General features: G+C 48.2%; 1 protein-coding gene across 9 annotated transcripts in view; it reads left to right on the top strand.

Annotated features, from left to right (window-relative positions):
- LOC139263132 (coiled-coil domain-containing protein 9-like) overlaps positions 1-26,065 on the top strand; it is a 367,644-nt gene that overhangs the window by 254,866 nt on the left and 86,713 nt on the right. For all 9 annotated transcript variants that reach the window (XM_070878722.1, XM_070878724.1, XM_070878721.1 and 6 more), the window contains one exon: positions 12,617-12,728. In XM_070878722.1, coding sequence (XP_070734823.1) covers positions 12,617-12,728 — 112 coding nt within the window. The remainder of the gene's footprint in view (positions 1-12,616; positions 12,729-26,065) is intronic.

The raw sequence follows: 26,065 nt of genomic DNA, 5'->3' as shown, positions 1-26,065 counted from the left end.
CTAAAGCGGAAGTTCCCAGCAGAATCAATTCTTTACTGCCCGGTGGTACTCCCACAAAAGTTATTGTCCCAAACGGGACGCTATGCAATTTCTAGCCCTACCTTTTTCTGACTCTGTTGACAGATGCTTATCCGTACTGCAGTAGATCCAAGACCAGTGACATTTAGATTAACTCATCTCTAATCTCAACAGCCTCAAATCCTGAGCAGTTTGGTTGCCAATGGCTCATTTTCAGGCTTTCCAGAAAATTGGTGCATCTCTGGATAGATAATACAACAGTAAATGCTGGAAATCTCAGCGGGTCGGGCAGCATCTGTGGAGAAGAAGCAGAATTCACGTTTCAGGTCGATGACCCTTCGTCAGAATTGGCTTTTTTTTGTCAGAGAGGGGAAGGTCAGAGGGGATAGTGAAAACATGGCAGGGGGTGAGATTAGAAGAAGACATGGGATCCGAGGGAAGTGTGGGGAAGAAGGTTCCGAAGGGGTGTTGGTGTCCAAGAGTTGTTAAAGTTTTGACACCTGAAAGAAGGGAAAAAAGTTTTTGGTTAAAAGCGCCGGATGAGGCGTAGGATGAAATGGAACTGCGGACCCAGACAGGAGCGGTGAGCGGCGGCAATGGGCAGCATGGAGGCATGCCACTACAAGGTACAGCGCGAGCTGGTGCAGGAGGGCGACGGCTGTGAAGAGTGACGTCATCAAGGTCCAGGTCGGTGATTGGAGGGTGGGCAGATACAGCAGGAGCGGCGAGGTCGGGGCGAAAGAGCGGTGAGAGACTGGAGGGACGTGATCGGGGCCCAGGGGAGGCACGGACCAGCCCACACTGTGATACGGGTGCGCACTAGGTCCGTGCAGCAGAGCAGGTCTCCAGTTGTCTTGGGTATTCCTTGCCACTGGACTAAGACCTAGCTCTGTCAAGCCCGTGTGGTGGCTGGTGTACAACGGCCACCCCACGTTTAAAAAAATTCATGCACAGACATCTTCCACCCTTCAGTATGTAGTTCGGGTCCTTCACTGAAATACCAGTGAACTAGTCATTTTTTTGTCGTGGAAGCAAGTCATCCTCGTTTCGAGGAACTGCCTATGATTGACTGATGATGAGAGAGAGAGAGAGAGAGAGAGAGTCGGTGCTGCTGAAGAGAGAGATCGAGAGTGTGCATGTGTTAGCGCATAGCGTTGAGTGTGGATCCCAGGATGCGGCGAGAGCAGTGGTTGGAGGAACGCTGAATATCTCGGAGATATCTGTAATCCAGGGTGGAATTTCAGTTGGAATCCATGCGGATTAAGTCCAAGATGGAGACAGTTACTGAGGAAAGAGATGTGGCTGTGAAAGCGAGTCTTGGCAGATACTTGATCAAACACAAGAAGGGAAACAGAAAGCAAAGAAGATGAACAAGGTAAAAGAGACAAACGGAAATCACATTTGAGGGAAGAGCAGAACTTCTTCAAGGTTGGCATTCCTAGAAGAGAAGTGGCAGTGAATTAAACACTAATACAAAAACAAAATACTGCAGATGCTGGAATCTGGAATAAAAACAGAAAATGCTGGAAATCTCAGCAGGTCAGGCAGCATCTGTGGAGAAGAAGCAGAGTTAATGTTTCTATCGATGATCTTTCATCAGAACTGGGTTTGCCTATTTCTATACTCACTAGCTCATGGCACCAGAGTAATCCAGAGATTTCTACCTTTTAGGTCCTGCTTTTTTAATCTTTCCTAGCTCCCTAAAATCAGCCTGCAGGACCTCATCCCTCCTATCTACCTCTGTCGTTGGTAACGATATGGACCACGACCCCTGGCTGTTAGCCCTCCCCCCTCAGACTGTTATTCAGCCGCTCGGTGACATCCTTAACCCTGGCACCAGGGAGGCAACGTACCATCCTGGAATGACGTTTGCAGCCACAGAAACGCCTGTCTGTACCCCTAACTATCGAATCCCCTACTACTATTGCTTTCCTGACCTTCCTCCCTCCCTGTACAGCTGAGACACCTGTGGTGCCGTGGACTGAATATTGGTTGAAGAGCGAGGGGAATTTTGCACTGCCTGCCTGGTCCTCCTTGTCTGTCTGGTGGTCACTCATTTCCTCTCTGCCTACACACCTTATACTTCAGTGTGACCACCTCCTGAAACGTGCTATACACGTAGCTCTCAGCATCGCAGTGACACCAGCTTCTGCTCAAGCTCCAAAATCTGGAGCTCAAGCTCCTCCAGCTGACTACACTTCCTGCACACGTGGTTCCCACATGGCATAGGATGTGCATTCCACAGGACTGAGGTGCCGTGCCATGCCTGGACTTAATAGATTATTAACTAACTTAACAGAAATAAGCTCAAGACTTTAAAAAGAACGACCACCAGCTACTCACCAATTTGTTCTTTTTCCTTCAGCTCCTTCCCTTGTGCTGATGTCACTTATCTCGCTCCTTGACGCTCTTACTCCCTCCCGCCGCTCGGGCCTATCTTTATCTCCGGCCGCTCCTCTCACTCTCTCCTTCCCTCTCTGCTCCGAATTCCAACTTTCTCCAAATTACCAATTTAGCACTCTAGAAGTACTCTGTTTAGGATCATCATCATCATAGGCAGTCCCTCGAAGCGAGGATGACTTGCTTCCATGCCAAAAAGGTGTTTCAATGAAGGACCTAATATTCCAGATCCCGAACTACATGTTGAAGGGTGGAAGATGCCTGTGCGTGGATTTTTTTAACCTGTGGTGGCCGTTGCACGCCAGCCACCACACGGGCTTGACCGAGCTCGGTCTTGGTCCAGTGACAAGGATTAACCAAGATGACTGGAGACCAGCTCTGCTGCATGGACCTAGTGCGCACACATATCGCAGTGTGTGCTGGCCCGTGCTGCCCCTGGGCCCACGCTTCTTCTCAGCCCCAAACTCTCGCCTCTCTTGGGCCCTGGTCACTTCCCTCTACAAACTCCTGCCGCTCCTTCGCCCCTCCTGCTGTGCCTGCCCGCACTGCAATCAGCGACCTGGCTTCGCAGCCGTCACCCTCCTGCAGCAGCACACGCTGCTCTCTGCAGTGGTATGCCGCTGCATGCTGCTTCCTCCAATGGCCCCCGCCTGCTGATGGTCTTGCAGGCCGGGACCGCGCCGATTTCTGGGTCGAGCCGCCGCACACTGCTCCCTCCAATGGCCCCGGCCTGCTGATCACCGTACAGCCCACTCTCTTTATGTAGACAGTGGTTAGAATGTGGAACGCGTTTTCTACAGGGAGTAGTTGAGGTGAATAGTATAGATGCATTTAAGGGGAAGCTAGATAATAACATGAGGGAGAAATGAATAGAAGGATATGCTGATAGGTTGAGATGAAGTAGGGTGAGAGGAGGCTGGTGTGAAGCATAAACACCGGCACAGTGTTTTTGTGCTGTACATTCTATGTAATAGTGGTTTTAGGAAGGTTAATCTCTCCCAACTCTTGGGCCGATCTTCCACATTGACCCCACACACATCCAACTGTTGAAATGGAACCTTTTTTCAAAAGAATTGTGGTGGTTATATCAGTAATGGTTTGTAAACTGATCATTCTTGCACCATTTAAATGGATGAAATTTGTAGAATGTTTTTACAGTAGGAGATTCCATTTGTGTTGGGAAATTGCGCTAATCTTGGAATATCACCAATGTTTTGATCTTTTGAGATATTTTATGTACCTAAAAAAGATTGTGGGAGAACATTTCTATACACGTCACGTCTGTCCTCCCAGGGGATTTGTAGGATGTTACGGAGGCATTTTCGTCCTCGACCAGACCAACATCCCCAGCATTGAAGCACTGACCACACTTGATCAGCTCCGCTGGGCAGGCCACATTGTCCACATGACCGACACGAGACTCCAAAATCAAGCGCTCTACTCGGAACTCCTTCACGGCAAACAAGCCGTGAAAACGTTTCAAGGACACCCTCAAAGCCTCCCTGATAAAGTGCAACATCCCCACCGACACCTCGGAGTCCCTGGCCAAAGACCGCCCTAAGTGGAGGAAGTGCATCCGGGAGGGCGCTGAGCACCTCGAGTCTCATCGCCAAGAGCATGCAGAAATCAAGCGCAGGCAGCAGAAAGAGCGTGCGGCAAACCAGTCCCACCACCCCTTCCCTCAACGACTATCTGTCCCACCTGTGACACGGACTGTGGTTCTCGTATTGAGCTGTTCAGCCACCCAAGGACTCATGGAAGCAAGTCTTCCTCGATTCCGAGGGACTGCCTGTGATGACTCTGCGCCACCAGCTTTGATTGTAAAACATAATATGTTAATATTACTCTCTTACACGTGTAATCCCCAGAGTGCATGTTTTGAAATTAAGACAAATATTTTCTTGTACTTATTTGCAAGAGATGGAGCAAAACAACAGCTCTACCTGCTTGTTTTACACGGTGGCAGTAATCTCCCTGGAGAAATCCTTGATCAACTTGTTTATTTTTCACCTACTCAACATTATTTTACAATACAGGTGCAGCGTCGGGAATCCGGAACCCTCGGGACCGAGACCATTCCGGATTCCGGGCGTTTCCGGACTTGCAATCATCTTTCTGACATCACGAATCTGGAAACACCCGAGCCCAGGTTTGGGTATTTCCCGATTTTGGAACGTCAGGAGGGGGAGGGGAGGGGAGGAGGGGTGCCCGTCGAGGTGCTATTCGGGCCGACTGGCCCCATCGAGGAGGTCGTCGGGCGGGGCCCCGCTGCCAAGGAGCTGTTCGGGTGGGCCCTGCCGTGCAGGAGGTGTTCAGGCGGGCCCTGGAGCCGAGGAGGTGTTCAGGCCTGTCACGGAGGAGCTGTTCGGGTGGGCCCTGCCGTGCAGGAGGTGTTCAGGCGGGCCCTGGAGCCGAGGAGGTGTTCAGGCCTGTCACGGAGGAGCTGTTCGGGTGGGCCCTGCCGTGCAGGAGGTGTTCAGGCGGGCCCTGGAGCCGAGGAGGTGTTCAGGCCTGTCACGGAGGAGCTGTTCGGGCGGGCCGGCGGTAAGGGTGTCGGCGGGCGAGCGGAGGCGAGGCCTGAGGTCGGGCAGTGGTGGGGCCCCGAGGTCGGCAGGGTCGGCGGGTCCGGATTCCGGAACATTTTACGGATTACGGACGACCCTGCCCACCAATCGGTCTGCAGCCCAGAACATTCCGGATTCCGGAACTCCAGATTTTCAATGCTGCACCTGTAGCACATATGTTGAAATAACTTACTACCTCAATATACAAACTCTTGTTTAGTGAGTTCTCACAATAATCTAACTCACATGCAGAAGATTAAACACACTGGTTAAAAACAAAAGCTAATTTGTTTTATGTTATTGCATAGATTTTATAAAATATTTATTATATATATGGTGCAGCACAGATTTACCAGAATTATAGAGGCTAAAAGGAGTAAACTATGAGGACAGGTTGCATAAATCTGGGTTGTATTCCCTTATGTACAGATGATTGAGAGGTGATCTAATTGAGGTGTTTAAAATTATAAAAAGGATTCTGAGGGGGCTTGACAGGATAGATGCAGAGAGGATGTTTCCCCTCGTGAGGGAATCTAGAACTCGGGGGCATAGTTTCAGAATAAGGGGTCGTCCATTTAAAATGGAGAAGGGGAAAAATTTCTTAGGGTTGTAAATCTATGGAATTCTCTACCCCAGAGAGCGGTGGCAGCTGGGTCATTGATTATATTTAAGGTGGAGATAGACAGATTTTTGAGCGATAAGGGAGCCAAAGGTTATGGGGGGGCGGGCAGGGAAGTGGAATTGAGGCCAAGATCAGACCAGCCATGATCTTATTGAATGGCGGAGCAGGCTCAGGGGGCCAATTTCTCATGTTCTTATTATTCGATAGGGTAGGAACAGAAAATCTATTTCCTCTGGTAGGGGAATCCATAACAAGAGGAAGCAATCAGGAGTGAAATCACACTTCACACAAAATATCGTGGAAACTCAGAACTTTCTCCCCTAAAAGGCTGTGGATGCTGGGGGCCAATTGAAATTATCAAGGCTAAGGTCGATAGATTTTTGTTAGGAAATAGTACCAAGGGATATGGACAAAGGGTAAATAGAGTTGAGATGCAGATCAGTCATAATCTAATTGAATGGTGGAACAGGCTCGAGGGGCTGAATGGCCTACTCTTGTTTCTAATGGGGGAATTTTAATCCCAGAAAACGGGCGGGTTTGGGTCAGGCGGGAGTGTGAATTCCGACCCCAACCTGCCCACTTTTGGTTTCAAGGAGCAGCCAACCCACACACAGGAGCTGCAGAGAGGAGAGGACAACCTCGGGGAGCACTGCTTGTGGGCCGGGAGGAGCAGGAGTGCTTCCCCCCGGCCCCTCAAGCTCCCCGCCATGGGCCCCCACCGGGGTTGGAGCTCACATCTACCTGGGGCTGCGGCCTCCTGTCCAGCATACCCCACCTGACTGGAAGCCAAGCCTGTCAGTCAGGCTGACTTCCGGGCGGGGAAACTGATGTGACATCATACACAAGCTCTACCAGGCCCACCCCACTCCCAGTGGGTCTCCAGCTAAACGTTCTGGTTTATGTTTCTATGTAGATGGAGAGGGACCTTTTCATTGCAAAGAGGAACATTTTCTGGATAAAATATTGTCCAAGGCTGATTCTTACTGCTGTTTGCAATGTTTAAAGGAAAACAGTGGATATTCCTTTTTGTGTCTTCATATGTAATTGTATCAGCCTTGGCTCATTGGTAGAGCTCCAAGTTAGAAATTTTTGGGTACAAGTGTGAGACTTGTACATGTGTCTGTGAATGTTGTAAGTGCATTTTATTTTGTATTGTGCATTGTTGTGAAGTGTGTATGGGTATTAGAGATATTGATGCATTATGTAGTAAATTGCAGAGTGTTATGTTGAAGCAAAGGGAAAGGAGGAAGATGGAAGTGAATATGGAGTGGATTTGAGATGGATGGTAGCTTGTGGACCAAGTGGTTAACATAAATGGGTGACGGAGGGATTTGCAGATGACAGCCGGAGAGCTTGGGTAGTTGTGTAGGAAGATGAAGCCTATGGAATTGGTAGCTGTGAGGGAGAGAATGGATTGGATTGGATTGGATGGGAGGAACTTAGGATTGGAGGAAGTGGCTTGGTATATGGCACAGTGAGGGGAAGACTAAAAGCATGAGGAGAGGCATCAAAATCTTTGTGAATGTGGTTTGGGGTTTGTGAGGAGCTAGGAGAGGCGAGATAGAAGTTACGGGGTGCAGGAGAATTTGTGGTGATTGTGAGTAATTCTGAGAGGGCAAGATAAAGTGAGTACCTGGGAGCTAGTAGGCACTTAACTGCAGTGAAAAGCACCTTGGACGCTTTACTGCATTAAAAGTCCTATACAAATGCAAGTTGTTGTTGAATTGTTGGGAGGTGGGCACTTATTAGGAGTGGAAAGTGGGAACGGATGGTTATTGAGGAGTGGAGGTGTTTAGGAGTGGGTGGTTGTAGAGTAATAAATGAAAGTAGATAAAGAAGAGGGCTGACCCCAGTAAGAGGAGAAGTGGAGGATAGGATGCAACGTGATATGAGAGAGAGGAGCAGTGAAAGAGAAGTGGGAGTTGCCAGTGAAGTGGAGAGTTGTTAGCAGCAACAGAGTCAGTCGTGCGAGCTTAGAACTTTAAATTCAATGTATGATTGGATCTTCAGTGGGGTTGATGAAGGAAAGAAATGTGGAGAGTGTAATCAGGAAATGCACTTTTCAATAGTGAAACATTGGGTGGCGAGTTAAGAACTAATAAGCAGCAGAAAGAAGCACAAAAGAGCGGTGTGGATGAAAGGAACATGAAATGAATGGAGAAGCAGAGGCAATACTGGAGGGCAAGAAATGGGCATTAAGAAACTGAAAATAAACAGGAGGCTGAGACTAAAGGTCCTTACTGAGTAAGGCTGGGGCCAGGACCAGAGGCCCCAGTGAAGCAATAAAAATTGGACCCAGTTATTTGCACTGTGTTTCTGGCTGATTGGCTCGCCACTATCATATGACCTGATTGCTGATTGGTCCCCTTGGAGGATAAGCCACACCCAGAAGTTTCTCTGGAATGTGTAATTGGAACCGCCCAGCCCAAGTTCTGAGTGACTTTGCAAAGTGTAATTCGAGCCATTCTGACTTCAGAACTCCCCAGCAAGCAGTCACAGAGAGGATAGAGCTCCCAGCAAAAGCCTCCCAAATTCATGAACCCAGCCCAAGTGCATGTCTTCCCCAGCCAAAGTCCCCAACACCCCCATCCCAAGTTCATCTCCCCCATCCCAGCCCAAGTGTTCCTTACCCCCAGCCCAGCCCAAGTTCCTGACACCCCCAGCTCAAGTTCATCCGCACCGCCCACCCGCCCCCGGGCCATAGATGGGACATTATGCGTGGGGCACAGATTGTTTACATGTTTATAGGGTATGAAGTGAATAGTGACAGTGTCGAGAATTCTGGATTTCATCCACTCCAATGATGTCCCTTGTAACACATGCACATCGAGCTCTCCGAGAAATCAGGTGTAGGTGTAAAGGGGGTTGGAAGAACATGATGCGTCTTCCTTGTGTTCTCTCCTCGCCGATTCCCCCTTCCCGCTTCCACATCTCTCTCCGCCCCCCACCCCTGCCTCTCTTCCACCCCTCGTGTGTCTCTCTGTTCCCCCGTGTGTCTCTTTCTCTCCACCCCGCCCCCCACCTCCCCTGTGTCTCACTCTTTCCCCTCTGTTTCTCCCTCTCTCCTTTCTCCCGCCATCTCTCTCTCCTCTCTCTCTCTTACTCTCTCTCCTCTCTCTTCCCTGCGTCTCTCTCTCCCTTCCCTTCCCGATCGCCTGCTTGTCTCTCCTCACCTCACCGCCCGCCCGCCCACCGTCACTCTCTCCCACTACCTCCGATGTTTTCTCTCCCACAGAAGGCCGCAATAATATAAAGGCTGGAAGCAATGTTTCAGCAGCAGACTCAATGCGGTCTCTTCGGGGCCCCACTTGCGTTCCGGTTTCGGGTCCGAGGAGTCTGCACATGTGCAAGAGGCATCGGGGGCGGAGTCCAGAGGACGCAGGCGCAGAAGAAACACAGTGCATAAAGTCAGTGTGATAAGCATTACTCTGCTGACGAAGCTCTGAGGATGCAATGAAAACCAAAGCATTTTATACAATTAACAAATGTAGAAATTGTGAACTTTAAATTTCAACACAGAGAGTTTGTAAAGCCAAGAGAGGCGGTGGCTGCAGCAGGACCAAAAAGGTTGAGGTGATAGCAGCACACACTGGACAGAGACCATTGTTTACATCAGCAAAATTGCCATTATAAATGATTACATAATATTTTAACGTAAATGTTGAACTGGAAGCATTACTCCAATGTTCTGACAATAGGAAGTTTAGGTTTCTGGGACATGCAAGCGTGTGACATATGCAAGGCTTTTAATGTACAGCTGTGACCTAGTTTTGTCTAGAAATTCCATTTTGCCAATTTCAGTCGGGTTGATAAGTGAGGGAAGGAAAACTGACTGGGCAGAATCCTTTATTCGCTCAAGGTAGGAACTGAAGTTTCACTAAAAAAGGCAATATAGTGAGTTTTATAACATTTCTCCTGCCGAGTTAAATGCTGCGAAGTGCAGAACAATTTCAGCAGAAGTATTTTTATACTCGAGTTAATGTTAAAATTTAAACTGAATTTGCCGCTTTGCACATTTTACAAGGGGACAACTTTGCTAGGGTCAGGGTTTGTGTTCCCCAAACGTTCAGTCAGTAAAAAAATAAATAGCAAACTGGTAGTGAGAGGAGGGGTGGGGCTGATTAGGGACCGAAATGGAGAGTCACGCATGGAGGCCGAGGGCATGGCGGAGATACTAAATGAGTCCGGACCGCATGAATGCTCTTCTTGATCTTCCTTGCTGCAATGCTCCATCTCATTCTCAATAAGCTCCCCGCTGGAGTGGAACTAAACTATGGAACCAATGGGAACCTGTTCAACCTTCGTCGCCTCCAGGCTAGATCCAAGAGCGTCCCATCCTCTGTCATCGAACTACAGTATGTGGACGACGCTTGCGTCTGCCCACATTGAGGCCGAACTCCAAGCCATTGTCAACATCTTCACCGAGGCGTACGAAAGCATAGGCCTTACACTAAACATCCGTAAGACAAAGGTCCTCCACCAACCTGACCCCGCCACACAGCACTGCCCCCCGGTCATCAAAATCTACGGCGCGGCCTTGCATAACGTGGACTATTTTCCATACCTCGGGAGCCTACTATCAGCAAGGGCAGACATCGATGACGAGGTCCAACACCGCCTCCAGTGTGCCAGTGCAGCCTTCGGTTGCCTGAAGACCAGGACCTCAAATCTGACACCAAGCTTATGGTCTACAGGGCAGTAGTGATACCCGTCCTCCTATCTGACTCAGAGATGTGGACTATATACAGTGGACACCTTAAAGCATTGGAGAAATACCACCAGCATTGCCTCCACAAGATCCTGCAAATCCCTCTCGCTCAAGCCAACGTCCCCAGCATCGAAGCACTGACCACACTCGACCAGCTCCGTTGGGCAGGCCAGATCATCCGCATGCCCGACACGAGACTCCATAAGCAAGCGCTCTACTCGGAACTCTTGCACGGCAAGCAAGCCCCAGGTGGGCAAAGAAACGTGCAACATCCCCACCGACACCTAGGAATCCCTGGCCCAATACCGCCTAAAGTGGAGGAAGAGCATCCAGGCGGGCGCTGAGTACCTCGAGTCTCGTCGCCGAGAGCCTGCTGAAACCAAGTGCAGACAGCAGAAGGAGCGTGCGGCCACCCACCCTTTCCTTCTACCACTATCTGCCCCACCTGTTACACAGACTGTATTTCCCATATTGGACTGTACAGTCACCTGAGAACTCACTTTTAGAGTGGAAGCAAGTCTTCTTCGATTTCGAGGGACTGCCTATGATGATGATGACTTTGCATCCGTCTTTACCAAGGAAGAAGATGCTGCCAAGTCATAGTGAAAGATGAGGTCGTTGAGATACTGGACGGGATAAAAATTGATGATGAGGAGTTACTAGAAAGGCTGGCTGTACTTAAAGTAGATAAGTCACCAGGACCAGATGTGATGCATCCTAGGATTGTGAGGGAAGTAAAGGTGGAAATTAGGGAGGTACTGGCCATAATCTTCCAATCCTCCATAGATACTGGGTTGGTGCCAGAGGACAGGAGAAATGTAAATGTTACACCCTTGATCAAAAAAGCTGTTATAATAAACCCAGCAACTACAGGCCAGTCAGTTTAACCTCGGTGTGGGGAAGCTTTTAGAAAAGATAATCAGGGACAGAATTAACAGTCACTTGGACAAGTGGGGATTAATTAAGGAAAGCCAGCACAGATATGTTAAAGGCAAATTGTGTCTAACTAACTTGATTGAGTTTTTTGATGGAGGAACAGAGAGGGTTGTTGAGGACAATGCAGTTAATGTGGTGTACATGGAATTCCAAAAGGCGTTTGATAAAGTACCACATAATAAGTTTGTCAGCAAAGTTGAAGCCCATGGAATAAAAGGGACAGTAGCAGCATGGATACGGGATTGGCCAACGGAGAGTAGTGGTGAACGGTTGTTTTTCGGACTGGAGGAAGGTATACAGTGATGTTCCCCAGGGATACGGTACCAGGAACACTGCTTTTCTTGATATATATTAATGACTTGGGTGTACAGGGCACAATTTCAAAATTTGTAGGTGACACAAAACTTGAAATAGTGAACAGATGGAGGAGAGTGATAGACTTCAAGAAAATATAGACAGGCTGGTGGAATAGGCAGGCTTGTGGCAGATCGAATTTAATGCAGTAAAGTGCAAAGTGATACATTTTGGTAGGCAGAACGAGGAATGGCAATATAAACGAAAGGGTACAATTCTAACAGGGGTGCATGAACAGAGAGACCTGGGAGTATGTGTGCACAATTCATTGAAGGTGGCAGGGCAGGTTGAAAACCGGTTAAAAAAGCATTTGGGTTCCTGGGCTTCATAAATAGAGGCACAGAGTACAAAAGCAAGGAAGTTATGATGAAACTTTATAAAACACTGGTCCGGAGTCAACTGAGTCTTTGGGCAGAACCTTCTTTCCTTTGCAGCTAGTCAGTAGGGGAATCTTCTGCTGATGCCAAAATAACTATTGCATGAAACCCAATGTTTTTCATACATTTTTCTGAAACATAACCTTCAATGGGATATTGCTACACTGAAGACTGACAAAATAGAATCTGATACGGATTATCTGCCCTTTGGCTAGCAACAAGAGTGGAAAAAGTCACAAAATGCATGATTCCTGAATGTGGGGTAAACACTCATAATATTATTGTATTTTAGCTATGAGCAGCACACTCACTGCACAGCCGTGTGCACCTTTTGCTTTGTCATTCCGATATCCTATACAATATCATCCTTTTCTGTTTTATGCCACAATGCAGTAAACATAATTCAACAAAAACCCACTTTCTTAATTATTTTAGGGCTGTTTGTAAAGCCCATTAACTTGATAATTGGAAAATATTCTATACTGCATACAGATAAAATGTGGTCTTTTTATTGCAGTGCCAAAAAGGAACGCTCCTTTAAATCCATGGTGAAAACATACCCAAAAACCACTTTAAAATAGATGTGAAGTATTTTCCATCTGATACTATTACTTAAGTGTATCCTGCTATGTTTCAGATGATGGGAATCATTCTGACAAGTCCAAGGAATTGTTTCCGTGGTCTGAAGCTACAGACAGCAGTAAATCAAAGGGCAAAGACAGACTGACTGGGAGAGCCAGAAGCTTTAAGTAAGTGCAAGAGCGAAAGAGGGACAACTTTGTATTTTGTTGGCAAATTCACTATTGTTTTGTGGTATAGAACATATAGCCACGGAGTTATTCAATATTCAAGTTTTGGGGGTTGGGCCAGGAAAGAATTACTTTCAATTCTACTAATGAAGTTCACATCACATATGCCAGACTTTTAAAGTAGAAGATTGATCTGGAACACTTTCCAATACTGGTCAAGAACCCATTGGTATTGGTGCAGGCAACACACGCTCAAACAACAGACGGGTGATTGACCTTTTAACATTCATTTTTAATTTACAAAAACTGTATTCAGCTCTCTGAACTTGAGAGTCTAATGTGTAATATTCTAGAAGTTGGATTTTATCTTCAAAACATTATGAAGTCTTGACATCACGGAAGCGTTTGGTTGAATGTGGCACCAAGGATCCCCAGTAAAACTGAAATCAATAGGGATCAGGAGGAAAACACTCTTGTGACTGGAGTTATACGTAGCACAAAGGAAAATGTTGTGGTTGTTGAAGGCTAGTATTCTCAGGCCAAAGAATGTTGCTGCAGGAGCTCCTCAGGGTAGCATCATAGGCCCAACTTGAGCATCACACGGTCAGAAGTGGGTCTGTTCCCTAACGATTGCACAGTGTACATCTCCATTTGAAATTCCTCAGATAATGAAGCAGTCCATGGCCGCATGCAGCAAGAGCTGGACAACATCCAGGCTTTGGTGGATAAGTGGCAAGTAACATTTGTGCCACATAAGTGTTGGGCAATGACCATCTCCAACAAGGGAGAATCTAACTACCTTCCCATGATAATCAATGGCATTACCATCCCCGAATCCCACATCATCAACAATCTTGGCATCACGTTGACCAGAAATGTAACTGGATCAACCATGTAAATGCAGTGTCTACTGGAGGCTGGGTATTCTGCAGTGAGTGGCTCACCTCCTGGCTCCTCAAAGCCTCTCTACCACCTACAAGTCACAAGTCAGGAGTGTGATAGAATACTCTCCACTTGGGCTGGATGGGTGCAGCTGTAACAACACTCAAAAGGCTCAACACCATCCTGGAACTCCCTACCTAACAGCATTGTGGAAGCATCTTCACCACATGGACTGCAGCAGTTCAAGATGGAGGCCTACCACCACATTCTCAAGGCAAGAAGGGATGGGCAATAAATGCCGGCCTTGCCACCACTGTCCACACCCCGAAAATGTTTTTCTTTTAAGTACAAATTTGGAATTACTGTTAAATGACATGTTGGATAGTAGATATCATTGCATTGGGGAAAGTGGGTTAGTTGCTGGCTCGATCTTGTACCACACTGAGGGAACGGCTCCAGCTAATTTCTTGCTAATTTGTCAGATCACAAATTCCTTCTGCACCATGGGGAAATATCCACTTAAAATTAAGAAACTTAAATTTAATAATGTCCAATATATAAATTTCATTGAGCAATACAAAAGTTATGTAGTGAATTAAAAAAAAATACAGCTGTCAGCGGAAAGCATTAACTTTTTTGCAGGTTTATAAGAAGGCAGAGCATATATTGTCAGATGCTGTAATCACGTTCACTTCACGTAATTTAAAAAAAATATTCCCGATTGAAAAAGACAGTAAATTGCCGCTTGGTTCTTTTTCAAAGTCTTTGTATATTTTAAAACTTGCAATAGCATTTTTTGGCTGCAATCTAATTAAAACAAAGTGCTTTGAAAAGTTAAAATTTTTCTACCAGACACTCTGGCAACCGTAACATCAAGGCTGAAGCATATCTTTTGCAAAACAAACTCTTTTCTGCATTTCACAGCTGCGTCTTTAACTTAAAATGTACTTCAATTCTGGGTGCACAATCTTCAATTGAAATGAACATACTTAAACAACTACATTCACACAACTTAGAAATATTGATCCCTGAAATAGGTTATGAACTCCAAGAGTGCCAATTTTTTTTAATGTTATATTCCCAGGTCACGAGCCTGCTCCCACATCAGTTCAAAAACAAAAAACATGGCTCAAGTATCTCTCATAATCACCATCTTCATAGGCAGTCCCTCGAGTCGAGGATGACTTACTTCCACGTCAAAAAATTCACAGGTGTTTCAATGAAGGACCTAAAATTCCAGGTCCGAACTAAATCTTGAAGGATGGAAGATGCCTGTGCTTGGATTTTTTTAACGTATGGTGACGGTTGCACACCAGCCACCACACGGGCTTGACCGAGCTCGGTCTTGGTCCAGTGGCAAGGATTAACCAAGATGACTGGAGACCAGCTCTGCTGCACGGACCTAGTGCGCACACATATCACACTGTGGGCTGGCCCGTGCTGCCCCTGGGCCCTCGCCTCTTCTGGGCCCCGAACTCACGCCTTTCCTCGGCCCCGATCATGTTCCTAATACATGTGTATATATACATAAATCAATTAACAAACTTAAAACAGCACATGTCTGTAGGAAAGACACCAATTAAAAATGCTTAAAACTCCCAACATCCAAGACAAGACTACAAAGGGTTACCTGGCTTTTAGCTCTGAGTACAGAAAAGTGGGTGGAGTTGAACAAACATGCCAAACGCTTTTTTCAAAAACAGAATTTTAGGCAAAAGGAATGCTGTAACTTTTTAAACATTCAGGGGCTGAAATTGCCCACCACCTGAAACGAGTCGCACCTACCGCTCTTGAAGTGTTCCGGCCGCCCCAATGCATGGGGCGGCCAAACCGGAGAAATTCAACTCTTTGTGCTTTTTTTTTGGAGCGGGGTGGAAGTGGCCTCATCATCGGGGTAGAAGTGAGATCGGGTCGGAATAGCCGCCACTAGCGGGGCAGAGGTAGGGGTGGGTCGTAGTGGCCGTCGCTGGCGCGTCACAACGTCCCTCCTCTTCGGTTAATGTGGAGGGCCGCTGTGAATTCTGCAACCACGTAAGTGGCAAACACTGGGCCACCAGGGAGAGTTTCGGCCGGGCCAGCGGCCTGGCACCCAAGAGAGGTTGCCAGGATGCCTGATAGCGGCCAGGCTCATAATTGTTGGCCTGACTTGTCAGTCAGCCGACAAAAAAAAATATGGAGTCTCTGGCACCGCCACCTCCCCTTTAAGGGCAGCTGCGTCACCAAGCCACAGAAAGGGTACCAACAGCAAAAGCTGTCGGGGACACCGACTGGCGACAATGCCGCTCCCGCGGGGCAATTTTCAAAAGGGACAATTTCCCACAGGGTAATTTCCCCTTCACTTGAAGGCGAGGGACGCTGCAAGGCCTAATTAGCGCCCACTAGGCCGCCAGGGAGGGCTTCGGCTGGGCCAGCAGCCCGGCACCCAAAAGATGGTGCCAGGCTGCCTGTTGGCGGCCCGGCCGAACCTGTGGCCGCCATTGTGGGGCGGACTGCAGAGTCGGCCGACAATTGAAATAAAATGACAAACTGCACAGCCACTGGCAGCTTCCGGCCCCTCAAAGCTGTCAGTGGCACCAACCGGCGCCGGCTGCGCTCCCTCAGGACAATTTCCCTCACGGGGCAGAAAGGGATCGGCGCGTGCCCAACAACAGGTTGGAGCACCGGACGGGCTGTGGTGGAAACTCGTTCCCGCCACCCCCGGCCCGGGAGCAATTTTGCATGGGTCAGACCATCCACCTGCCCCCGGTCGGAAAGCCCTTACCGGCCCATTACCGCCTCGGTAGCAGGCCTTAAAGAAGGTGTCAATTCCGGCTCCTTAGTGTTATTGGAGACCTGGCTCCTGCCACTGGAGAGTGACGAAGGACTTGAGGGGCACTACTGGAAGTCTCTCCCCTATCAATACCTGCACTGTTATGAGCTTTCCTCCTGTCTTTTTCCCTTCCCTGTTGTTCTTCCCTCCCATTTCCTCCACCTCTCTGTCCTTATTCATCCGTGACAATTTCCATAGTTCCCGATAAGTTGCTTTAGTATCATCCAACCTTCCCTATGTCTTAACTATTTCTAGTTAAGCTAAGTTATTTCTCGGCCCATTTGCAGCTGTTGGGCGGCAGCCAATCTTCTTCCTGCCTGCAGTGCTCCCAGCTCATTTTTCAGACTTTCTATCTCTGCTCGTAGGGTCTGGTTCTGACAGGATAGTTCAGAGTTCTGCTCTTTACAGCTAGTGTGTCTTTCATTGCGATTTACTGTTATTTGCATCATTGCTACCACATAGTTATCATGCACTTACTTTTCTAAGCACAAAATGTTTATTTTTATATGATCCTTGTCCCCTTACTAAACTTGAATCTGCCTCTTCTCCCTTGATTGGATTCCTTCTGTCACCTGATCCCCGCCCACTCCCCCCTTTAGTAACCTTCCCATGGTGTCATGTTGAATCAAAGCCCAAACTGCTTGTCACGTAGATTCCCTTATCTCGTCTGCTCCCAGAACATTATCTGTCTGGTTTTCTGTGTGAACAAATGAAGTCTTATGTATGTCCGATCTGGTTTCCTAGGCAACTGTCGTAAAAAGCTCTTCTTTGGCAAGTTTTGTTCAAGGTCCAGGCATGGCCTTTCAATTACATTTCTGTATGCTAAGGTAACTTTTAATCTTCCAGCAGGCTCTCTGCCAAGTTAGTTCATTTATCTCACAAGTTCATTGTAATTACCTGTGTGAATATATAAAGAAAATAAACAAATGCGCATTATCTTAGAGTTTGCTCCCTATATACTATATGCTTAGCTAGCCTTAACAGCCCATCAAGCTGTCTGCCCTTTCCTTCGCCATGCTTCAATATGTCCCATGTTCCAACAGATGCATGACCTGTAAAGACTAGGAGGCCTGCAGAGAAAGCGGAGGAACTTGTATTGATACCTCCCACTGCCACCAAAAAAATGTTGGATTTCTAAAACATTCATGTCTGTACAATACAGTGGAATTCAATTCAAAAGAACATTACTGGATGTAATTGGCTAGGATCTGAACAATCCCCAACTGTAAAGACTGGCTTGACCCCATGTTGATCTATTTTTGTGTATGCAGTGAGTGGAACCCATAGCTTAGGTCACCAGATTAATATAATTAGTCCACATAAATTCCCTCACGGTTTGAGTATCCAATCTGTACAATGTTGATGCTTCATTCTGGAATTAGATTGCCTTACTGAACACAAGGTCGGAGTGAATTAAATCTAAGTTTTCTAATTGTACCAAAGCCAAATAATACTTTCTTTCCCATCCTGTAAAAGAACAAAGTCTAAAAATAGTACCCTCGTTTGCTGTGAAGAAAGATTAAGAAAGAGTAGCCATTAAGTAACTGCACAGGATATTCTATAAGAAATAGATCAGAATTCATGGCATGGTGTTTTGCCCCTGGGAGTGCATGTTGAAAAATTGTGGACATGCCTCCCACAATATTAGGAATGTCCACATCAGGGATGGACACTTGTAAAATGTATTTCTTAGTATAATACCATGAGTTATAATACTTTGAGAACTTAATTTGCTCTATCCTTGTGCACTTTAATGGGTGGAAGATTGTGGGACAGAAGCCCGTGATTTATTTCTTTATTCGTTCACAGGATGTGGGCGTCACTGGCAAGGCCAGCATTTATTGCCCTTCAGAAGGTTGTGATGAACTGCTGCAGTCCATGTGATGAAGGTATTCCCAAAGTGCTGTTAGGGAAGGACTTTCAGGATTTTGATGCAGTGACTATGAAGGAACGACGATATATTTCCAAGTCAGTATGGTGTGTGACTTGGAGGAATTTGCAGGTGGTGGTGTCCCCATGCACTTGCTGCCCTTGTCCTGCTAGGTGGTAGAGGTCGGGGGTTTGGGAGGTGCAATCGAAGAATCCTTGACGAGTTGCTGCAGTGCATCTTGTAGATGGTACACACTGCAGCCATGATGCGCCGGTGGAGGAGGGAATGAATGTTTAAAGTGGTGGATGGGGTGCCAATCAACGTTACTGCTTTGTCCTGGATGGTGTCAAGCTTCTTGAGTGTTGTTGGAGCTGCACTCATCCAGGCAAGTGGAGAGTATTCCATCACACTCCTGACTTGTGCCTTGTAGCTGGTGGAAAGGTTTTGGGGAGTCAGAAGGTGAGACACTTGCCTCAGAATACCCAATCTCTGTGACCTGCCCTTGTAGCCACAGTATTTATATGGCTAGTACAGTTAAGTTTCTGATCAATGGATAACCCCCAGGATATTGATGGTGGGGGATTCGGCAATGGTAATACCATTGAATGTCAAGAGGAGATGGTTAGTGTTGTGTATCTGTAAAGCATGCACTCCCATGTTCCGCCACCAGGGAGCTCATCCCCTGTAATGTCCTTACACACTACTATAAATTCACACGAGGCACATTCTACAGACAAGGTCACTCTGTGACCCGAACCTTTATTCACAGGACCAGGGAGTGATGACCCTGCGTGGGACCTCCCTTTATATACCTGGATGACCAGGTGAGGAGTGTCTCCCACAAGTTCACCCCCTGATGTCAAGGTGTGCATTTCTTGGGTGTATACAGTATGCGGTGTTGTTACATGAAGGTTACAGTTACATGAAGGTTACATACATGACATCCCCTGAAGTCCCAAGGGATCCCAGCATCCCTTGGGAGCACTGTATATAAGCCGGCCCCTAAGGCCTGTTCCTCACTCTGGAGTGTCTTAATAAAGACTGAGGTCACTCTTACTTTAACCTCCCTGTGTGCAGCCTCATCTGTGTTAGGAACACAATATCTGGCGACAAGAATACGAATCCAACGCAAAGATGCAGCAAACTGTGGGCATCCTGGAGAAGTTCTCGGGAGTGTGAGGACTGGGAAGCCTATGTCGAACGGCGAGACCAGTACTTTGTAGCCAACGAGCTGGACGGAGAAGGAAGCGCTGCAAAATGGAGAGTGGTCCGCCTCACAGTCTGCGGGGCACCGACCTACAGCCTCATGAAGAATCTTCTGGCTCCGGTGAAACGTAGGAGGAGCTGTGTACACTGGTTCGGGAGCATCTTAACCCGAGGCAGAGCATGCTGATGTCGAGGTATCGGTTCTACACGTGCCAGCGATCTGAAGGTCAGGAAGTGGCGAGCTACGTCGCCGAGCTAAGGACTTGCAGGACAATGTAAGTTTGATGGCTACCTGGAGCAAATGATCAGAGACTTTTTTGTACTGAGCATTGGCCACGAGATCATCCTACGAAAACTTTTGACTGTAGAGACACCGACCCTCAGTAAGGCCATTGCGATAGCACAGGCGTTTATGTCCACCAGTGATAACACCAAACAAATCTCTCAGCACGCAAGTGCTAGCAATGTACATAAATTAACTGGAACTGTGTTTGTGAGCAGAAATTTACAGGGCAATACCCACGAGTCTGCAATTACCAGCAGGCCTCAGGTGACCCAGATGACTCTACATAGTCCCCAACAGAGGATGAATGCAAGGCAATTCACACCTTGTTGGCGTTGTGGAGACTTCCATTCAACCTATTCATGCCGCTTCAAAGGGTATGTTTGCAAGAGCTGTGGAACAATGGGGCACCTCCAACGAGCTGCAAGCTCTGCAAAACCTACTAACCACCATGTGGCAGAGGAAGATCGGTCCATGGTGGATCAACGCAATTTCGAGCCTCAGAGAGAAGAGGCAGATGCTGAAGTACATGGGGTGCACACATTTTTGACGAAATGTCCACCTATAATGCTAAACGTAAAATTGAATTGCTTACCCGTAGCCATGGAACTGGACACTGGCGCTAGCCAATCCATCATGAGTAAAAAGATGTTTGAGAGACTGTGGTGCAACAAAGCATTCAGACCAGCCCTGAGCCCCATCCACACGAAACTGAGAACGTACACCAAAGAGCTTATCACTGTCCTGGGCAGTGCCATGGTCAAGGTCACCTACGAGGGCACGGTGCATAAACTGTGACTCTGGATTGTCCCGGACAATGGCCCCACACTGTTTGGAAGGAGCTGGCTGGGCAAAATCCGCTGGAACTGGGCTGACATCCGAGCGCTATCACATGTCGATGAGGCCTCATGTACCCAGGTTCTAAACAAATTTCCTTCCCTTTTTGAGACAGGCATTGGAAACTTTTCCAGAGCGAAGGTGTGGATCCACTTGGTCCCAGAGGCACGACCCATTCACCACAAGGTGTGAGTGGTACCTCACATGGTGAGGGAGAGAGTGGAAATCGAGCTGGATAGGCTGCAATGCGAGGGCATCATCTCCCCAGTGGAATTCAGCGAGTGGGCCAACCCAATTGTTCCAGGACTCAAAAGTGATGGCACGGTCAGGATTTGCGGCGATTATAAAGTAACTATTAATCGTTTCTCACTACAGGACCAATACCCGCTACCTAAGGCAGACGACCTATTTGCGACGCTGGCAGGATGCAAGGCGTTCACCAAGCTCGACCTGACTTCGGCCTATATGACGCTGGAGGAGTCTTCGAAGGGCCTCACCTGCATCAACATGCACAAGGGACTGTTCATCGACAACAGATGCCCGTTTGGAATTCGGTCGGCTGCAGCGATCTTCCAGAGAAACATGGAGAGCCTACTCAAGTCGGTACCACGCACGGTGGTCTTCCAGAACAACATATTGGTCACGGGTCGGGACACTGCCAAGCACCTACAAAACCTGAAGGAGGTCCTCCAGCGACTGGATCGCGTAAGGCTGCGGCTGAAGAGTTCGAAATGTGTCTTCATAGCAACAGAAGTGGAATTTTTGGGGAGAAAGATAGCGGCGGACGGCATTTGGCCCTCAGACGCCAAGACAGAGGCTATCAGGAATGCGCCCAGGCCACTGAACGTCACGGAGCTGAGGTCATTCCTGGGACTCCTCAACTATTTTGGTAACTTCCTACTGGGGTTAAGCACCCTTTTAGACCGCTATATGTGTTATTGCGCAAAGGTGAGAATTGGGTATGGGGAAAAAACAAGTAATTGCTTTTGAGAAAGCCAGAAACATTTTATGCTCCCAACAAGCTGCTTGTATTGTATAACCCGTGTAAAAGACTTGTGTTAGCATGTGACGCGTCGTCGTATGGAGTCGGGTGTGTATTACAACAAGCTAACGTTGCGGGGAAGTTGCAACCTGTCGCCTATGCTTCCAGGAGCTTGTCTAAGGCCGAGAGGGCCTACAGCATGATTGAGAAAGAGGCATTAGCGTGTGTGTTCGGGGTAAAGAAAATGCATCAATATCTGTTTGGCCTCAAATTTGAGCTGGAAACCGATCACAAGCCCCTCACATCCCTGTTCGCTGAAAACAAGGGGATAAATACTAATGCCTCAGCCCGCATACAAAGGTGGACACTCGCGCTATCAGCGTATAACTATACCATCCGCCACAGGCCAGGCACCAAAACTATGCAGATGCTCTCAGTCGGCTACCATTGCCCACCATGGGGGTGGAAATGGCGCAGCCTGCAAACTTGTTGATGGTGGCACAGCCCGCAGACTTGTTGATGGTCATGGAAGCGTTTGAAAATGATAAATCACCTGTCACGGCCCGCCAGATTAGGACTTGGACCAGCAAAGATCCTCTGCTGTCCCGAGTAAAAAAACTGTGTACAGCATGGGAACTGGGCCAGCATCCCCGTTGAAATGCAAGAGCCAATCAAGCTGTTCCAGCGGCGAAAGGACGAGCTGTCCATTCAGGCAGACTGCCTGTTGTGGGGTAACCGCATAGTACTACCAAAACAGGGCAGGGAGACATTCATCTCGGATCTCCACAGCATACACCCGGGTGTAGTAATGATGAAAGCGATAGCCAGATCCCACGTGTGGTGGCCCGGTATCGACTCTGACTTAGAGTTGAGCAATGCGCCCAGAGAGGCACCATTAAGTTTGTGGTCCTGGCCTTCGAGTCCATGGTCGAGGATCCATGTCGACCATGCAGACCCGTTTCTCGGCAAAATGTTTCTGGTGGTGGTGGATGCTTTTTCAAAATGGATTGAATGTGAAATAATGTCGGGAAGCACCACCACCGCCACCATTGAAAGCCTGAGGGCCATGTTTGCCACCCACGGCCTGCCTGACATACTGGTCAGTGACAAAGGCCATGTTTCACCAGTGCCGAATTTAAAGAATTCATGACCCGCAATGGAATCAAACATGTCACTTCGGCCCCGTTTAAACCAGCCTCCAATGGGCAGGCAGAGCGGGCAGTACAAACCATCAAACAGAGCCTTAAACAAGTCATAGAAGGCTCACTCCAAACCTGCCTGTTCCGAGTACTGTTCAGCTACCGCACGAGACCCCACTCGCTCACGGGTGTCCCTGGCTGGGCTACTCATGAAAAGGACACTTAAAACCAGACTCTCGCTGGTTCACCCCAACCTGCATGATCAGGTAGAGAGCAGGCGGCAGCAACAAAATGTCAACGATGATCACGCCACTGTGTCACGGGAAATTGATCTAAATGACCCTGTGTATGTGCTAAACTATGGACATGGTCCCAAATGGATCGTGGGCACGGTGATAGCTAAAGAAGGGACTAGGCTGTTTGTAGTCAAACTCGACAATGGACAAATTTGCAGAAAACACCTGGACCAAACGAGGCTGCGGTTCACAGACTGCCCTGAACAACCCACAGCAGACACCACCTTTTTCGAGCCCACAACACACACTCAAAGGATCAACGACACCATGCCGGACCAGGAAATCGAACCCATCCTGCACAACAGTCCAGCAAGGCCAGGTGCACCTAGCAGCCCTGCAGGACCAACAACACGCCAGCCCAGCGAGGGCACAGCCAACACAGCAGAACAGACATTTGTACCGAGGCAGTCCACCAGAGAAAGAAGGCTCCCGATCACCTCACCTTGTAAATAGTTTTCACTTTGACTTTGGTGGGGGGCTGATGTTGTGTATTTGTAAAGTATGCACTCCCAACGTCCATTGGGAGCACTGTATATAAGCCGGCCCCTAAGGCCTGTTCCTCACTCTGGAGTGTCTTATTAAAGACTGAGGTCACTGTTACTTTAACCTCCCTGTGTGCAGCCTCATCTGTGTTAGGAACACAATATCTGGCGACAAGAATACGAATCCAACGCAAAGATGCAGCAAACTGTGGGCATCCTGGAGAAGTTCTCGGGAGTGTGAGGACTGGGAAGCCTATGTCGAACGGCGAGACCAGTACTTTGTAGCCAACGAGCTGGACGGAGAAGGAAGCGCTGCAAAATGGAGAGTGGTCCGCCTCACAGTCTGCGGGGCACCGACCTACAGCCTCATGAAGAATCTTCTGGCTCCGGTGAAACGTAGGAGGAGCTGTGTACACTGGTTCGGGAGCATCTTAACCCGAGGCAGAGCATGCTGATGTCGAGGTATCGGTTCTACACGTGCCAGCGATCTGAAGGTCAGGAAGTGGCGAGCTACGTCGCCGAGCTAAGGACTTGCAGGACAATGTAAGTTTGATGGCTACCTGGAGCAAATGATCAGAGACTTTTTTGTACTGAGCATTGGCCACGAGATCATCCTACGAAAACTTTTGACTGTAGAGACACCGACCCTCAGTAAGGCCATTGCGATAGCACAGGCGTTTATGTCCACCAGTGATAACACCAAACAAATCTCTCAGCACGCAAGTGCTAGCAATGTACATAAATTAACTGGAACTGTGTTTGTGAGCAGAAATTTACAGGGCAATACCCACGAGTCTGCAATTACCAGCAGGCCTCAGGTGACCCAGATGACTCTACATAGTCCCCAACAGAGGATGAATGCAAGGCAATTCACACCTTGTTGGCGTTGTGGAGACTTCCATTCAACCTATTCATGCCGCTTCAAAGGGTATGTTTGCAAGAGCTGTGGAACAATGGGGCACCTCCAACGAGCTGCAAGCTCTGCAAAACCTACTAACCACCATGTGGCAGAGGAAGATCGGTCCATGGTGGATCAACGCAATTTCGAGCCTCAGAGAGAAGAGGCAGATGCTGAAGTACATGGGGTGCACACATTTTTGACGAAATGTCCACCTATAATGCTAAACGTAAAATTGAATTGCTTACCCGTAGCCATGGAACTGGACACTGGCGCTAGCCAATCCATCATGAGTAAAAAGATGTTTGAGAGACTGTGGTGCAACAAAGCATTCAGACCAGCCCTGAGCCCCATCCACACGAAACTGAGAACGTACACCAAAGAGCTTATCACTGTCCTGGGCAGTGCCATGGTCAAGGTCACCTACGAGGGCACGGTGCATAAACTGTGACTCTGGATTGTCCCGGACAATGGCCCCACACTGTTTGGAAGGAGCTGGCTGGGCAAAATCCGCTGGAACTGGGCTGACATCCGAGCGCTATCACATGTCGATGAGGCCTCATGTACCCAGGTTCTAAACAAATTTCCTTCCCTTTTTGAGACAGGCATTGGAAACTTTTCCAGAGCGAAGGTGTGGATCCACTTGGTCCCAGAGGCACGACCCATTCACCACAAGGTGTGAGTGGTACCTCACATGGTGAGGGAGAGAGTGGAAATCGAGCTGGATAGGCTGCAATGCGAGGGCATCATCTCCCCAGTGGAATTCAGCGAGTGGGCCAACCCAATTGTTCCAGGACTCAAAAGTGATGGCACGGTCAGGATTTGCGGCGATTATAAAGTAACTATTAATCGTTTCTCACTACAGGACCAATACCCGCTACCTAAGGCAGACGACCTATTTGCGACGCTGGCAGGATGCAAGGCGTTCACCAAGCTCGACCTGACTTCGGCCTATATGACGCTGGAGGAGTCTTCGAAGGGCCTCACCTGCATCAACATGCACAAGGGACTGTTCATCGACAACAGATGCCCGTTTGGAATTCGGTCGGCTGCAGCGATCTTCCAGAGAAACATGGAGAGCCTACTCAAGTCGGTACCACGCACGGTGGTCTTCCAGAACAACATATTGGTCACGGGTCGGGACACTGCCAAGCACCTACAAAACCTGAAGGAGGTCCTCCAGCGACTGGATCGCGTAAGGCTGCGGCTGAAGAGTTCGAAATGTGTCTTCATAGCAACAGAAGTGGAATTTTTGGGGAGAAAGATAGCGGCGGACGGCATTTGGCCCACAGACGCCAAGACAGAGGCTATCAGGAATGCGCCCAGGCCACTGAACGTCACGGAGCTGAGGTCATTCCTGGGACTCCTCAACTATTTTGGTAACTTCCTACTGGGGTTAAGCACCCTTTTAGACCGCTATATGTGTTATTGCGCAAAGGTGAGAATTGGGTATGGGGAAAAAACAAGTAATTGCTTTTGAGAAAGCCAGAAACATTTTATGCTCCCAACAAGCTGCTTGTATTGTATAACCCGTGTAAAAGACTTGTGTTAGCATGTGACGCGTCGTCGTATGGAGTCGGGTGTGTATTACAACAAGCTAACGTTGCGGGGAAGTTGCAACCTGTCGCCTATGCTTCCAGGAGCTTGTCTAAG

Source organism: Pristiophorus japonicus, chromosome 4 (assembly GCF_044704955.1).
Source record: "Pristiophorus japonicus isolate sPriJap1 chromosome 4, sPriJap1.hap1, whole genome shotgun sequence".
Classification (NCBI taxonomy): domain Eukaryota; kingdom Metazoa; phylum Chordata; class Chondrichthyes; family Pristiophoridae; genus Pristiophorus; species Pristiophorus japonicus.
Note: the sequence above shows the minus strand (reverse complement) of the source record. Positions and strands in the feature narration are given on the sequence as shown.